At 34.0% G+C, this 15,138-nt stretch overlaps 1 protein-coding gene across 1 annotated transcript in view; it reads left to right on the top strand.

Moving 5' to 3' along the window:
* LOC129223845 (structural maintenance of chromosomes protein 3-like) overlaps nt 1-731 on the top strand; it is an 86,351-nt gene extending 85,620 nt beyond the window's left edge. Inside the window, exon 31 of the mRNA XM_054858208.1 lies at nt 1-731. Coding sequence (XP_054714183.1) covers nt 1-72 — 72 coding nt within the window. The 3' untranslated portion in view covers nt 73-731.
* Nucleotides 732-15,138: the final 14,407 nt, after the last annotated feature.

Here is a 15,138-nt window from a genome sequence, read left to right on the forward strand (position 1 = left end):
GTGAGTCATATTGAAGCTGTGTCACAGGCAGAAGCGAGAGACTTTGTCGAGGATGATACGCCACACGGATGAAAGTGCCACATTTTTTTCATCTCTCGAAGCATTTTATGTGCGGAAAGTGACTCTCCGATACTGTGCCCGGTGCCGTGCACGCGCAATGAAGATGAATGTTACCCAAGTCCGGAACTTGCTGTCAAGAGTAGCATTTGGAACTTCATATCAACATTTGTACATACCTCTCATTTATTACTCATCTGTTTTTCATCCTGTAAAAACTCATCTTCTTTGTAAGCTCGAATAGCCACCGAAGGTTTTATAACATCTTTATCATCTCATTTGGTGGGGAATGTATAGTTACTGTCATTTTCTGGACTGTGAGAGTGCTGCTTTCGTCTCGAAAAGGGCCATTGTACAAATATCCGAAGCTCGCCGGGACGGCCGAAATGCGCTTGCCGAATTGTTAAGAGAAAGCACTGTGATTTTAAATATTTCGAATTCTATTTTGCAAATATGAAAATATTGCCAGATGTCGGACATTTTTTAGGAAACTGGTTGGTATTAGAGATATTATTTTGATTACTGTTTTGGAAATAGTGTATATAATTTATAGGAAATATGCTTATACTCGTTCCGTGGATTTGAGATGTTTAAGTGAAGATGACTTTGTTGTAATTTTCTTCCTTTACGGGTTAATCTTGAGGCATAGACATTGAATTTTAATTCCTTCTAGTGTATTTTACTTTGTATCAACTTGTATTAAAATCGTATATTTTTATCTGCTTTCAGTAGCTTGTAAGTTTTTGAAAATATAGAAGGAAAAAACTATTTAATTTGCTTATTATTTTATCTCAAAAATTTTAACATTGAATAAAAGTTGATCTATTTTGATTTTATGTTCTTGTTTGCATACAGTGGCATAGGTAAAGTAGACTAAAGTTATTAAAATTTAACCTAAATTAATTAAATCTCCCATGAAGAAAATTAAAAATTTAAATTTAAGGATAACTCCTCTTTAAACTTCGTTTTTTTTTGGGGGGGGGGTGTTTTTTTAAGGTGGAGAAAGAGGGATCTAAGAAAGGAAAAAAAGTCAAATTACTATTTGTACTTTTGTTTATTGCCACATTGCAACAATTTGCTCAGATTCTATTTTCTCCAAATATCATTATTAAAAAAATAAAAATATCCCTCTATCCCAAATTAGTTGCTGCATTTACTTCGAAAATTTAGTTGCTACATTTGAATACTTTTGTACTGAATGTTAAATTCTAGCGATCTTATGATTCTATTTGAACATTTCTTGGATAAATCGTTGCTATGCTTTCCAGCACCAATATTTACTTAACAGAGACGCACGGATACAAAACCCAAAAAATAATTGATTGTTTCACAATGTGATACTTAACTTTAATTTCTGTCATTCATATTTCATTTAAGTTCTTAAATAAAATTCAAAATGAAAACGCTGACGTTGGCTAAAATTTATAGATAAATTTCTAACCAAAACAGGTAACCTACAACTCCGACTCCTTTTCCCCAAAATTAGTCCGAGTCTGACTTTGCAAGCACTGATAGAATTGCGGACCTAAGGGAAAATAACCGATTCCTACTCTTGGGATTTTAAACCTTTGTCTTCTGACTCCAACTCCTTGATCCCAAAATGAATTTGACTCCGGCTCTACAACCGTAGTTCTAAGTGCATAGTTGATTCCTTGGGGGAAAAAAGCATATCTCCCCTACAAGTATAAAAAACTTTATTGCCCTTGCAACGATATGATTCTCTTTTGTCTGTAGTGAAAAAAGGACACCACAAAATTTTGATAATATAGACAAAAAAAAAAAAAAGCTGTCAGGTTTTTTTTTTTTTTTGAACAAAAATTTCTTAACTGAGCAACATTTGTTGGCTGCCAATTTTGTGGTTCCTGCAGTTAATACTTAGAGAAGTAAGTATAGTTTTAAAAAATCATGCTGGGGTTGAATAGTGGAACTCCACTTGCAATAACTTGCTGTTGGCAACAATATAAAACTTAGGAGAGTTTTTTTGCAAAATATTTTTAAAAAATTATTTGAGTTTACAGACAGTTTTACATTTTATGTAGGTCTGGATTCCTGGTGTCTACATAGCTGTTGTTATGCATGTAGTATGAGGTATGTACGCATCGTACATAGCCGTAGGCAAGTGCCTAGTCAGTTCTAATTTTGCTTCAAAAAACCAGGATTTGCACTCAAACCCTGCCTTTTTTGAGAGGACTCATCCGCCTTTAATTTCATAAAACTATCTTCTAGCTAATGAGTCGCGAATTCATTAAAAGGCAGACTGGTTTTTCTACCAAGGAGAGAATGCTTGGTAAGTAAAAGTTGTTAATTGATAACATAGGACCCTGGAATATGTAATAAATGTTCGAACAAAATCATAAAATCATCAATAACAGTAATCAGTACAAAAATGTTTAAGTGTAGCAACTGATTTGAGAACGAGGGAGTATTTTTTTTAAAAAAGGTGATGGCTCCAATTATTTGCTCTCTAGACAACCTCTTATTATGTTTAGAAATTCAGCTGTGAAATCAAATAGGTAACATTTTCTGTAACAAAGATGACAAACGAAATGAGTTAAAATCATTTTCTTTTGATTCTATTTGTGAAACAGAACCTAAATTAATCTTTAAAAAATTACCCATTGATTAAATTGAACTTTTTTACTTATAAAAATGTTCGAAGAACTGCAGAAAATTTCTTTTCTTTTTTTTTTTTTTTTTTTTTTTGTCTGTTAATGTGCAAAATTCATTGAAAGGGAGACTCAAATGTATATTTTCCCATACATTTTTAAGGTTTTATATATATCATCTCCTCAGAGCAACAGTAAGATATCTAAAAACAAGCTTTCGATATTTGGGAGGCTTTTAGATGTCTTACTGATGCCCAGAGGCGATAAATGCGGGCTTTTTTTTTCTGTCACTCTCTTTTTAGAGGGAAGGAAGTGCTAATTTTTTCTTAAATTGTTATTGCGTTGTTTTGAAAATTAATGAGCAATTATAATGAAGAAATGAAAATAATGCACATTGTGTTTGCAATATATACTTCCAGCGATTTATTTGTATTTTTTGAATGGTTTATTGTGTTATATCTTGTTTAAATTTACTTAAAACATAAAATTTATTTGTGTGTGAATAGTTTATTTATTATTATTTATTTTATTTTTTTTTTGAAGCATGAAAAATAAATTTTCCTGCTAAGTTATGAAACAAAAGTTTAAAACATTTAATATTCCAAGTGAATGCATCAGTGAAAAAGTTTTAGCTAGTATAATTGTGATCTTCTTATCTCATGAATCCTTAACTTTATTCAGTTTCATGCTATATAAAATTGTTTTACTAAATTGAGTTTTTGTTTTACTACATTGAGTTGTGCTATGATACTGTATGCTACTTTTAAAGTTGTTAAGTTTGTAATATTACTCATATGAAAAGTTACGTAGGTATTTTCTGAGGAAAATTGTAATCATTAGTTTAATCCTTAATATTTATAATTATAATATTCGTACTACTAACAATTTTGATTCTATAAATTTTTTTAACTGCTTCATTCTGAGAATATGTTTAAAAAATAATTTAGTGTGATTAAAAACATTTCACCCAATTCAATAAATTGTTAAGGTTAACTTTAAACCAAATCGTGTTTGTTTAGTCCTTGCTCATTGTCAATTTTTTTTTTCCTCAATCAGTTTTGTTAGGATTTGCTTCTTTTTACCAAGTTTTCAGTCTATTGTTTAAAAATTGTACTAAGTTACAGAGAAAAAAAGCATGTGCCATAGTACAAACTGATTGATTTTAAAATACTATTACAACCTTAAATGAACTGGAAACCTTCTAATGCAAAAATATTTTTAAGGACCTATTGATTATTTTGAGTGAAGTTACTTTTAATTACTTTTAATTTTAAACTTTTACTGGCAACTTAAAAATTTCAAAAGTGTATTCATGCCTTTATACTTAAACGCATCTCTAATTCATGTTCATTTGATTTGCATGAAAGTTCATGATTCTTTCTCAGATTTGTGCATATATTTTAGATTTTATTTTCATGACAACCTTCATTTTTTATTTATGACTCATGTTTCATATTTTATATCCTAATCTATGCCACCCCTGTACTGGTTACAATTTAAAACTGTTCCTTGTTACTTGCAAGATGCTTTTTACCCAACTAAAATTGTAGCCTTGTGCAAAGTGGAATAAATTTTTGAAAAAATGTTTTTCAATGTGAAGTTGCCTTTATTAAGTATTGTCAAACAGTAAATATTCAACTTGAATCAACTATGATATTGTGTTAGGGGCTGCCCACAAATGATGTTACATTTTGAGTTGGGTTCGTAAAATTGTAACAAGAAGGAGGGAGGGGGCGACAAGAAGTATGACATCACACGTTTTTGATACAAATCCGTGGTCCTGAAAAAGGACTTCACGTGTGACAAAGGAGGGAGAAGAAATGGTGAAGTGTGACACTTTGTGACAAAGGGGGTTGGCAGATCAACCGGGGGGGGGGGGGGATCAACAATGTTGAAAAAAAAGTGACATTGCTTATAGACAGCTTCTTACAAGCAGGGTACCTGCACACCTGGAAAGTCATGAATTTCGTCCATGATTTAAATTTGCAATGGAAAGTCATTATTTTTAGCAAAAAATTTTCAAAAGTCATTAAAACTGATAATTGGTGAATGTTCATGGGTTTTGAGTTCTAGAACATTATCAAGTTTTGCCAATTAAATGTGAAATTTAAGCGTTTTAGCTGTTTTATACGCGTAAGTTCTGATTTTGTACACATTTCTAAATCTAATCGCATTCCCTTCAATAAAACTCGCTTGTTTTTGTTATTAAGTAATTCTACCTTGTAGATGTTAATAATTGGTGTGTTAATCATTATTTTTAACCCTACTTGTATTTTTTATGGTGTAATTGAAGAATTGCACACCGTTCATTTTGCCACACCTATTCAAAAATTTTTACCCATTTGGATTGGAGTCAATTCAAGCTAATACCACTCGTAGAAATTATGATTAAATTTTGCCGGTGTTTGTCTTACATTAATGAAGATTTTAGTAAATAAATTTTATCTAAAAAGTTATTCAAGGACGTTTAGAGTGACGATAGAATATTAAAATCATACTGTGTTCTATTAATTAATTTTTAATTGTTTCAAACATGTTCTACCAAATCGTTTTATAACAGCAGCTCAATTCATCCCACTTTGCTTTCATTTGAATTTCCAATAACATTTGTTGAAAGTATACCTCAGATAGTAGCAGTTTTATTTTTGTAAAACATTAATTGAGACAAAGGTTGTGAAACAAGTATAGTTTTTCTAAAAACATTGCATCTTATGAATCATGGATAGTCACGAGCAGAGGTCGTTTTGCAGAAGATACCCTGCAAAAGTTAAAATTTCAATCACCGATTAAAGGACATGATTACATGCAAGTGCTGCCACAAGAAGAAACCAGGCCTGGTTGCAAAAAATTTGTAATATCCCCTACAAATGAATATTGACTCATTCTGTATTTGGAAAACTTCTACTTCAGCAACATCAATAGGGTAACGGCACCAGTAACAGACAAGGGTCTGGTAACAGACAGTCGTAAGTTTGGATTTGAATAACAAGAGTTTTAGTCGAGTAAAACAGATTTTGCTGCGACCCACGAATACAGTGTGACCATCTAGTGTTATCAAAGTGAATTTTATGAGCCAGTTAGGTATTTACAAGGCAGTGGTGGAAGGTTATTAACAGCCACCAGGCTGTCTGCTGGTGTTTCATGTTCATTTGAATTTAATTAGGTTTTAGATCAAAAAATAAAGAACTTGTGCACATTTTGAAGAGAAAAGGGGATTTCTATCCATTAATCATCCTTTCCTCATCCTGTCTCTTGTTACTGGGTATCATCTGAATTGCCAGTGTCTCTTACTGGGGGTCGAACCTTTTTTCGAAATTGAGCGAATAAAAATCGAATTAACTAACTCAGAGGATCCAGAAGCAGCCAAACATTTGATGAGATGTAGTTGCATGAGAGAAAAAGTTTTAAATGTCTAAATACATAAAAAGGCTCAGAAAATTGAGTTAACCTGAGAGCGATGTCTTAAGCATATAAAGCATGTCTGTTACTGATACCGTCATCCTATGTTCTGTTAAAATATTTCTCTACCATTGGATATTTAATGATAATGAGACATGTGAAGGTAATCAACTTTATCCCATTTTACTTGAAACGTATTTAACAACCAGCAGATAGGTAATTTGTCTGAAAAATGTCACGCCGTTACGAGTTTGGATTTTTCCTCAGATCCAAGCAGTTAAAACAACTGTTTTTTTTTTTTTCATAAAGTGAGTATTATTGAGCTATCTCTAATTATTGTTTACATGAGCCAAAATTTGAGTGGATATATTATCCTAGAAAATGGAGTCTGATAAATTGGAACCACAAAATGTTAAACTTTCCAAAATAAAGACTACCCCTGATGTGCATTGGCTGACGGCTATCTTTTCAATCTTACTCTGGCAGAAGCTAATAATATTGGGGTTGTTTCCTTCAGTCAAAAGTACTACTTTTAGTCACTGAAATTGATAGAATAAGCAAAAAAGTAACATGGTGCGAGAAAAAACTTGTTTTTCCAACGCTTAATTTTTAATTAATTTTTTTAAATGTCCGATTTTGAAAATAAGGCGTGGTCTTTATGACGTCACAAACGATGCACTTTGGCGCATCTGTCTACCATCTTTCCATGTTATGATAAACAAGACGCGAATTAAATATTGCTCTCTACTCTTGCTATCAACCATATCGTTGCCAGTACACGTGAGTAAAGATGCGAACTAAATTACGCTTTGTGAATGGCATTTCATCATTTGTGACGTCATCGGCAGAAGCGTATACAATGAAAGCGCACCAATTGAAATAATTTTTAAAAAATAATAAAATAGTTAAAATATTTTTAAAAAAAAAAGGTCAGATCCTACGTTTTGAAGCATGTTCTTCCAGAAAAAAAATACTTTTTAAATTTCGGAAACAACTCCATTGCAGAGTGATCCTAATCCCTCCCAAGGCAATATATAGTGTGTGTGTTTTTTTTTACTTAGCCTACAGAAATGACTCTCGACACTAGAATCAATTGAATGGCAAGTTTTATGCGCAACTGCAACAAGTACAACAGGTCCTTATATCAACATTGATGTTCTTTCCTTTTCTCTGCTGTCTCTCGAATTTGGCGACTGACTTCTTATATGCATCTGCATGTGTTTTTCCACTAAAGTCTCTGATATTAGGAACATGCCCTGCAAGGAAATGTGTGTTAATAATATTTTGAGCGTAATTTAAACAGATATTCCTAATAAGGTAGCTATCGTGGTTATTTCAAATATGGGTTACTATGGGGAAAGAAGGAATTGGATAGGGTGTTTTCAAATTTACATTCTGTAAAAAAAAATTAATTAGAATTTAACGAAGTTTCTAGTAATAGCTATTGTTTTAAATTTTAAACTAATTGAAAAAAAAGCAATCTTACAGAACTTGAAATTGCTTAAGATGACCATCCACTCAACTTTTAAATACATTTAGCACTAGAATGTTGTGGTCATCACGAAACTTTATATCTTTCTTAAGAATTCTTGTCTCTTAAGCGTTATCGCGCCTATAAAATTCTGCTATTCGCAAAAGCAAAATCTGGAGCAAAAATTATTTATTTTATAAGCCTACTTAGTTTAATGTGCAAGTATGTTTTCACCGCCAAAACTATGAAAGAATGCAAGTTCGGTTTTTAATTAATATCTTCGAAAGTCAAAGCCCTACAAAGATGAAACTGCTCTTAATGAAATCCTCGACAAATTTCGAACTTTTTTAATATTTTATTCATCTTTTTCTTCGTTTTTGGGGCGATTGCAATTGAAGACATTTAAATTTAATTCATCTTTCACATTGTTTGTTCGATTATGCTACTGCTAAAATAGAACCTTTTTATTTCTCTCCCTCTTAAATTGAACGCTGCTTAGATTAAATACATGAATTTTAATAAAAATTAACTCAGCTGAGTAAAAATTCTTAAGTTCCAATGGCTATCCGCGCCTTATAATTGCACATCCAAAGATAGGATGCCAATTAAGAGTATTGCCCTAGGTCTACAAATGAGGAGGTGTCAGACGGAGCCCCATTGGAAAGAAAGAATATTCAATGTATCCTTGGGTATGGTTTCTCGTATTTTATGAATTCAAGCAATAGTTGCATTTGGCTCGGAATTGGAAGGTTCCTGGCTTTTATTCCGGCGTTACAGTGCGATGCTTTGAAAAAAGAGGAGGTTAGGTGTTGTGTTGCTCAGCACTCATCAAGCTGCCTCACAGGAGTTCGCCTGAGTTTTTTTTTCATATTTAATTCGCAAATGCGAGGTAACACCCTTGAACGTCCTTGAGTAATTCTAAGAATTACCATCAAATTAAGGTGCTGCCTCTGCACCGAAATGAACTTCATCTATCCCTTCTTGAGCCATGAAATATAAGAAAATAATAAGTAACGTCTGGTTCATAAGTTGGAATTAAAATTGGCTTCCGCACACATGAACAAAAATTTTGGAAATTCTTTTGGAATACAAATCAATGTATTGAGAACGCCTGAATAAACCGTTCAAAAAATTACAGCTGTCATACTTTGAACATGTGCTTAGGGGCAGCGTTTTTTTTTTCCCCCTGTGGCAGGTTTTTTTTTTTTTTTTTTGCAAGTGTAACCTCCCCCAAAATGTCCTTATTCGTCAAATTTAGTCTGATGGTTTGGTGAATTTGAAGGCAGAATTGCAATATTGCATTGTTTTAATGGTACCTAATATCTGTTCTTATTAAATATGTGCATGCTGGTATTTTATCAATCCGAAAAATTCGGAGTTTTATTTGATAGATCCAGAATTCCCTTCCACCCAAAAATTAAAGTTGGGGTGTCCCTTTGCACATGTTTTTAGTTCAACGAGGGATCTGTAGTTGGGGCAAATTCAACCTGGCATTATTGTGAAGGCTACGCAGATTACAGCATCTAGACGCTACCTGGTTAAGTTTGCCCCAAAGCTGACTTTATAAACTTACCTGTGTATCCGGATGACACATTGATGCCTAAGACTGGATAATTTTGTCCTTCTCCTCTCGCGCTTATGACTTCGTTGTCCTTGTCTCTCGGCGCACTGTATGCGGTCCTCCTTGGGGGTGGCTTAATAGGAGACAATCTTTCAGCAAGTTCTGGTCTTTCTGACAGGATTGCGTACGTCGCCCAAGGGTATGTTATTCCCAGCTGGTCTGCCATATCAGGACAATGTCCGGTATACCTTGGAGTAAAGTACAACATTAAGTACAACATAATTTCCCGCCTCTATTCTATTGATGATAATCTTGAAACGATTACTTTCTCGGCGATTGTACGCATAGACAAATTATCCGCCGTTCTTAGTCAAATTTAACAGTTATTACGCACTTCGAAGTTATACAGTGGCTCCCAAAAGTGTTCGTACACTTTGATATTTTTTAGTAAAACCAAAAAAGCGCGAAACTGAATTCGAATATGAAGTCCAATATTTTTTCACATCATTCCTATGTCATCTTTACTAATAATAAAGCTGAATGTCTGGATCTCTGTGACGCGCATAGCGCCTAGACCGTTCGGCCGATTTTCATGAAATTTGGTATAAAGTTAGTTTGCAGCATGGGGGTGTGCACCTCGAAGCGATTTTTCGAAAATTCGATGTTGTTCTTTTCCTATTCCAATTTTAAGAACATTTTCCCTCGCAGAATCATAAAATGGACGAGTAAATTACTAAGTTATCATAACGTGGAACCGTAACATGGGCAAGCCAATTGGCGAGAAATTCACCATACATTATTTGTAAATAAACTGGTGAACCAAAAGACCTTTTAATTTTCTACTACGGGCAAAAGTCGTACGGGTGGCACTACTGATAAATAAGCGCAAAACGTTTTGAATTACGTCTTACGTACAGATAAAAATGAATTTAACATTTGTGGTTAAATTGTTGTATAATTGCAAATAGGAGAAAAAAATAGGAACTTTTAATCTTAAGAACTTAGTTGGATCAGTTAATCAGGACGGTTAAGTTGTTCTCATAGGCGGATTTACGGGGGTGCCAGGGGGTGCGCCGCACCCCCAAAATTTTTGGTTGGGTTTTGAAAAAAAATTGGTTCAGTATATTTCACTCAGAAACGCAGTTGGGGGAAAAAAATTCATGGCTGCTATACTAGTAAATTTACTTGAATCCAGTGTATCACCACACGTCGCTAGTGCAAGAAAAACATAACTGTGCTCATATTAAGAATTAAAGTAATTTTATCCATTTGGAAAAAAAGAAAAACCTAATAAATAATTTCATGCAAATAAAGAAACTTCTCAAACAATTTATTGTTCAGTGCTGTGTTATTGTATAGAATAATTGCATGTTCTGTAATTGGGTCTTTATTCGTATATCAATACAAATTCTTCTATTTTAAAACAACAATGACTAATAAAGTCCAAAAAGAAAAAAAAAAAAAAAACATGGCTATTGCAAGAAACTTGATCAATAAAATCTACACCGAAATCAACCGAAAACCAACAATTTTAAGGTAAAAAAACAAAAATTTTTGAAGGAGGACTTCCGGACATTTTGCTGCAGTTGTGCATCCAGGGGGGAAGGGGCACAAGACTGGTGACCCTCCCCACAAAATGCTGAGTAGATGTTCTTTAAAAAATATTCTTTACTATTGAAGAGAAGAAAAGATCTCATTTTGGGAAAAAGCAGTTATTTTACGAAAAAAAAAAAAGAATGTTGGGAAAAAATCTTAATTTCTCTTTCAAAGAGAAATGTTGACATATAAATTTTTCAACCGCTTCAGATTATTGGCGGCGAATTGTGTGCCTTCTCGCACAATCCTCTTTCTTTCATATCTCCCCCTCCCCCCCCCCCCTTTTTTATTTTTTTCTATTTTGTTTTCATTTTTTCTATTAGTCCTCAAAATGTTTCTTCTCCAAAGCCCTTTCTCCAGTTAAAGTTATTACAGAGTACCTCAAATTTCGTTTCTTGGGCTTCACTTTCGCAAAATTTCCATTGAAGATCTAATCACCTAAATACATCGAAAATCTTTTAAAATTCCGTTTTTGGAGCTTCAGTTTTGAAAAACTGCAGTGTCCCTAACGTTACCAAATATGGTCTTACACTCATGTGTTTAAGACTTTAATTTTGGAAAATATTCGAACAAGGACCTGTGACCCCCCTTTCTCTATCATCATCAAAGAGTGTTAATATTTTGGTTTTGAAAACTACTATTTCGAAATATTTAAGTGGGAGAATCCTTTTTTTTTAATACCATGGATTATTGCAGAAGAACTTCATTTTTAGGACTTCAATTTCGAAAATTTTCCAGGGGAGAGCTCCAGAACACCCCGTCCGGTAACAGCATCAAAAATTGTCCTCCGTAGAATTTTTGGAACTTCAATTATGAAAAGTTAAAGAGGAAGCATGAGGGAGGGGGGGGGGGGTTACGTATTTCTATCTGCTTTTCAAAAAATCGATTTGAGGCAGTCTATGAGTCTCATTCATAACCCAAACTGTAAATATGGACTGTAATCACATTTATAAGACTAAAATTTCTAAAAATAGCCTTGGAGCCACACGTACCTTTCTTGCCTCTAAAATATCACCAAGAACTGTAAAACTGCGTTTTCAAAACTACTATTTCAAATTTTTTCTGAGGCGTGAATCCCATTCCAAACCAGTAGCTAGATTCACCCATTGCTTCTAATATCGACTTAGAAGCAATATTCGTTTAAGACTTTTTCTGCTGTTTGAAATGTTAAGAATTGCATCCCCTAATCTTACTAAATATGGTTTACATCGCGTTTTTTAGACTTAAAAGTGTGTCCCGCCCTAAAATTATTTTCTGATTTCGCCACTACCTTGTTATTCCGGAAATACCCCCCCCCCCTCCTCAGATCCCTGTTATTGTTGCACCCCCAAATATTTCGGCCTAAATCCGCCTATGGTTGTTCTTATGTGAGGGTGCATATCAGCATCAAGACTTGGTAGTTTGGAATTTTTTGATGAAATAATGAATCATGCTGTTCATTTAAATATTTTAAAAACCAATTTTAAACTCTTAGCCAAAAATTTGGTTATCGGAAACAACTTTGTTTTTTTATCAAGATAAACATAAGAAGCACACGGTTTTCAACATTTGCGTCTTGTGCCTCAAAAATTGTCTTAAAGTTTAGAAAATACCCCTTCAATCTCCAGATTTGAACTTAATGTAGTCTAGATTACAAAAATACGGCTTTGAAACGAAAATAGAGCTAGAAGCAGTAAGACTCGAAGTGTGGTTGAATGAACACTTACTCAGAAATTACGCAAAAAAAAAAAAAAAAAAAAAAAAAAACACTTCCCCCAATTAACTCTAATTTGAATTCCGAAACTTTGAATTCAAATTATGTTTTTCGCAATCACGAGTTGCGACAAGACTCTACTGATTAGAGTTATTGTTTCTAGGAACGGCTCCCCCCCCCCCAAGCATGTCCCTCCTCCTGGGTGGTTATAGTTGTGTGTGTAGGCTTACGTGTGTGCACGTAGGCGTGTGTATGTGTGTAAAGGCGTGCGCACGTATGGGAGTGTATATGACCATGCATGTGTAGGACATGGACGCCACCGCCCAGCCAAAGTGGATTCCGGTGGACAGTGCTCAGGACCAGCCGCGCCGCCGCCGGTGGACGGTGGTGCTGCAGGCCTGGTCCAAGCTGAAAAAGGAACCGTAACGTCAAGGACAGTCAAATGAAAGCAATAAGCAATCGTGATTGCTCAAAAAAATCTATTCCCAGACATTTAAAAGGTGTTGTTGGATACTACATGATATTCTACTAAATAATAACTTAATAAAAAGTTAGATTATTCAAAAATATATAGACATTTTTTTTAAAGTGTACAAAGACTTTTGTGAGATAAAATTCCGGCACTTTTTGGTTTTTGATTTTTAAAAAATTAAGTTTTAATATTTTTTAAAAAAATTTCATGTAATTTTGTTGAAAATTGATCATAGATCTCATAATTAAATACCTATTCCGAAACATTAATCCTAACCAATGGATAGGGTCATATTTCATTGAAAGTCGTAGGTGTACGAACACTTTTGGGAGCCACTGTATGTGGCTTAGTAAGTACTAGTTTTAAATTAAAAATTTAAACAGACCCCGACCCTGATTGTCGACCTCATAATAAGATAAACTTTGCGGGTCAGAACATATATAAAAGTTTAATACATTTTAATTTTTTCTAGATGGCATGGGAAACATGGGATAGTCACAACTAGCAAAATTTGCAAACTGAAGAAGTCTTTAAAAACTAGTTTTTAGACAAATTCTCTTTAATTGTACCTGCTTATAGTACTTCTTGCTTCATTTTTCTAGAATTTTACCAGCTGGTTAATCGAGTAGAAATTTGTAAAAATTTAATTTCTGCTGCAAGGATTAATTAAATGTCGTTTCAATAAAATTTCTTACAAAATTTAAGAAACACTGTGTTGGGAGTTCTCACCTCAGACAAGTTTCTGTTAAACTTTGGATTTGCAATCTTAAAAATAATAATAATAAATATAAGGTTAGAATTTGAAAAATTACTGTACAGGTTGTGATTAGAATAACATTTCGAATCGTAGGAATCAATGAATTTAAAATCTTTATTGATAATGAGTAACTAATTGTGGCGATTTTTATTCCATATTGGAAACTGGCCCTTTTAGGATTTAATTTAGATTTTTAGAGAAATAGTTTATTGAAATTTTTGCATTTAAGATTGAAAAAAAAAGTCCATTATTCTTTGCTACTGCCCAAATGTACACTAATTATGCAAACAAATGTTCCTTTCTGTAAATATTTTGTTACGAATTGTGCAAATCGATGTTATTTTTTACGTTTCATGTGTTTTATCTTTTGGGGTTATCTCATTAAATTTGTCATTCAGCACAAAAACTAAATGTAATAGCTCAAAATGGCATTTATTTCATACTTTTCATTCAAAATTAGCTCGCTTTTTTAGCTCTACTTGCATGTTGTTTTAGCTGCTTTGCTAACAGTTGGGTTCTATGGGCTTCGCGAAATATCACCAAACTGGCCCAAAATTTGGCAAAAAGCCATCTTGTTACTTTCAAAAATCGGTTAAAGAGACAAAATTATATTGCGGTATTGCCAAGAGCCACTACTAAAAGTAGAAAAAGGCCACTACTTGAGTAGTGGCCTTTGTGTTGCGTGTTGCCGAAGTAGTTTCTATGTCACTGTGAAACTGTGATCAAACACGGTGTCAATAAAGAAAATGAAAATCAACTGATAAGAATTAAAATGTGCCAAGTGAAGTTACCTACAGCGGAAAAGTATTTCTCCTTTTCATATATACTTTTTTAAGGCTAATAAAATCTTATCGAGTTTCTCTCTGAGTTACGAGCAGTTGAATTCGAATATTGGCAAAGTATGAAAAGCCAACTAACAATCAATGCTGAAAAAATATGAATAAATTTCAATAAAGAAAATGACTGAATGACATAAAAATGAAAGATGAATTAGCTTGTGTTTCTAGGAGCATTTGTTAACATTGGCGGGATATTACAAGGGGTGATCAAATGAAAAGGTACGAAACGACATAAAAATGAAACAGTTAAATATTTGCATATTCCGTCATGGGAGAATGTAGCGAGACATCTCGGGATGCCTTGGAGGCTCTGACTGGGAACGGAGCATGCGCAGGAGAGAGCAGAGGCTCTTATAAAAAGCGGCGCCCAAATGATGCGGCAGTCCGTATGAGGACAGGATGGCGGTCGCATTGCAAAATTCGACGATTGAGGTGCAGCGAAGTGTTATCCGATTTCTGACAGTGGAAGGTGAGAAACCGCGGCAGCCATTCATCGGCGGATGGTGACCGTTTACGGGGAAAAATGAGTCTCTGACTGTCACACAAATGGAATTGGACAAGTTCAAATGGGAGACGTTGGACCATCCGCCCTACAGTCCGGACATTTCTCCCTGCGATTTCCATGTGTTTGGTGCACTGAAGAAACACCTGAAAGGGAAGCACTTCAACTCGGACAACGTACTCAAG

Source organism: Uloborus diversus, chromosome 6, assembly GCF_026930045.1.
Source record: "Uloborus diversus isolate 005 chromosome 6, Udiv.v.3.1, whole genome shotgun sequence".
Taxonomy (NCBI): domain Eukaryota; kingdom Metazoa; phylum Arthropoda; class Arachnida; order Araneae; family Uloboridae; genus Uloborus; species Uloborus diversus.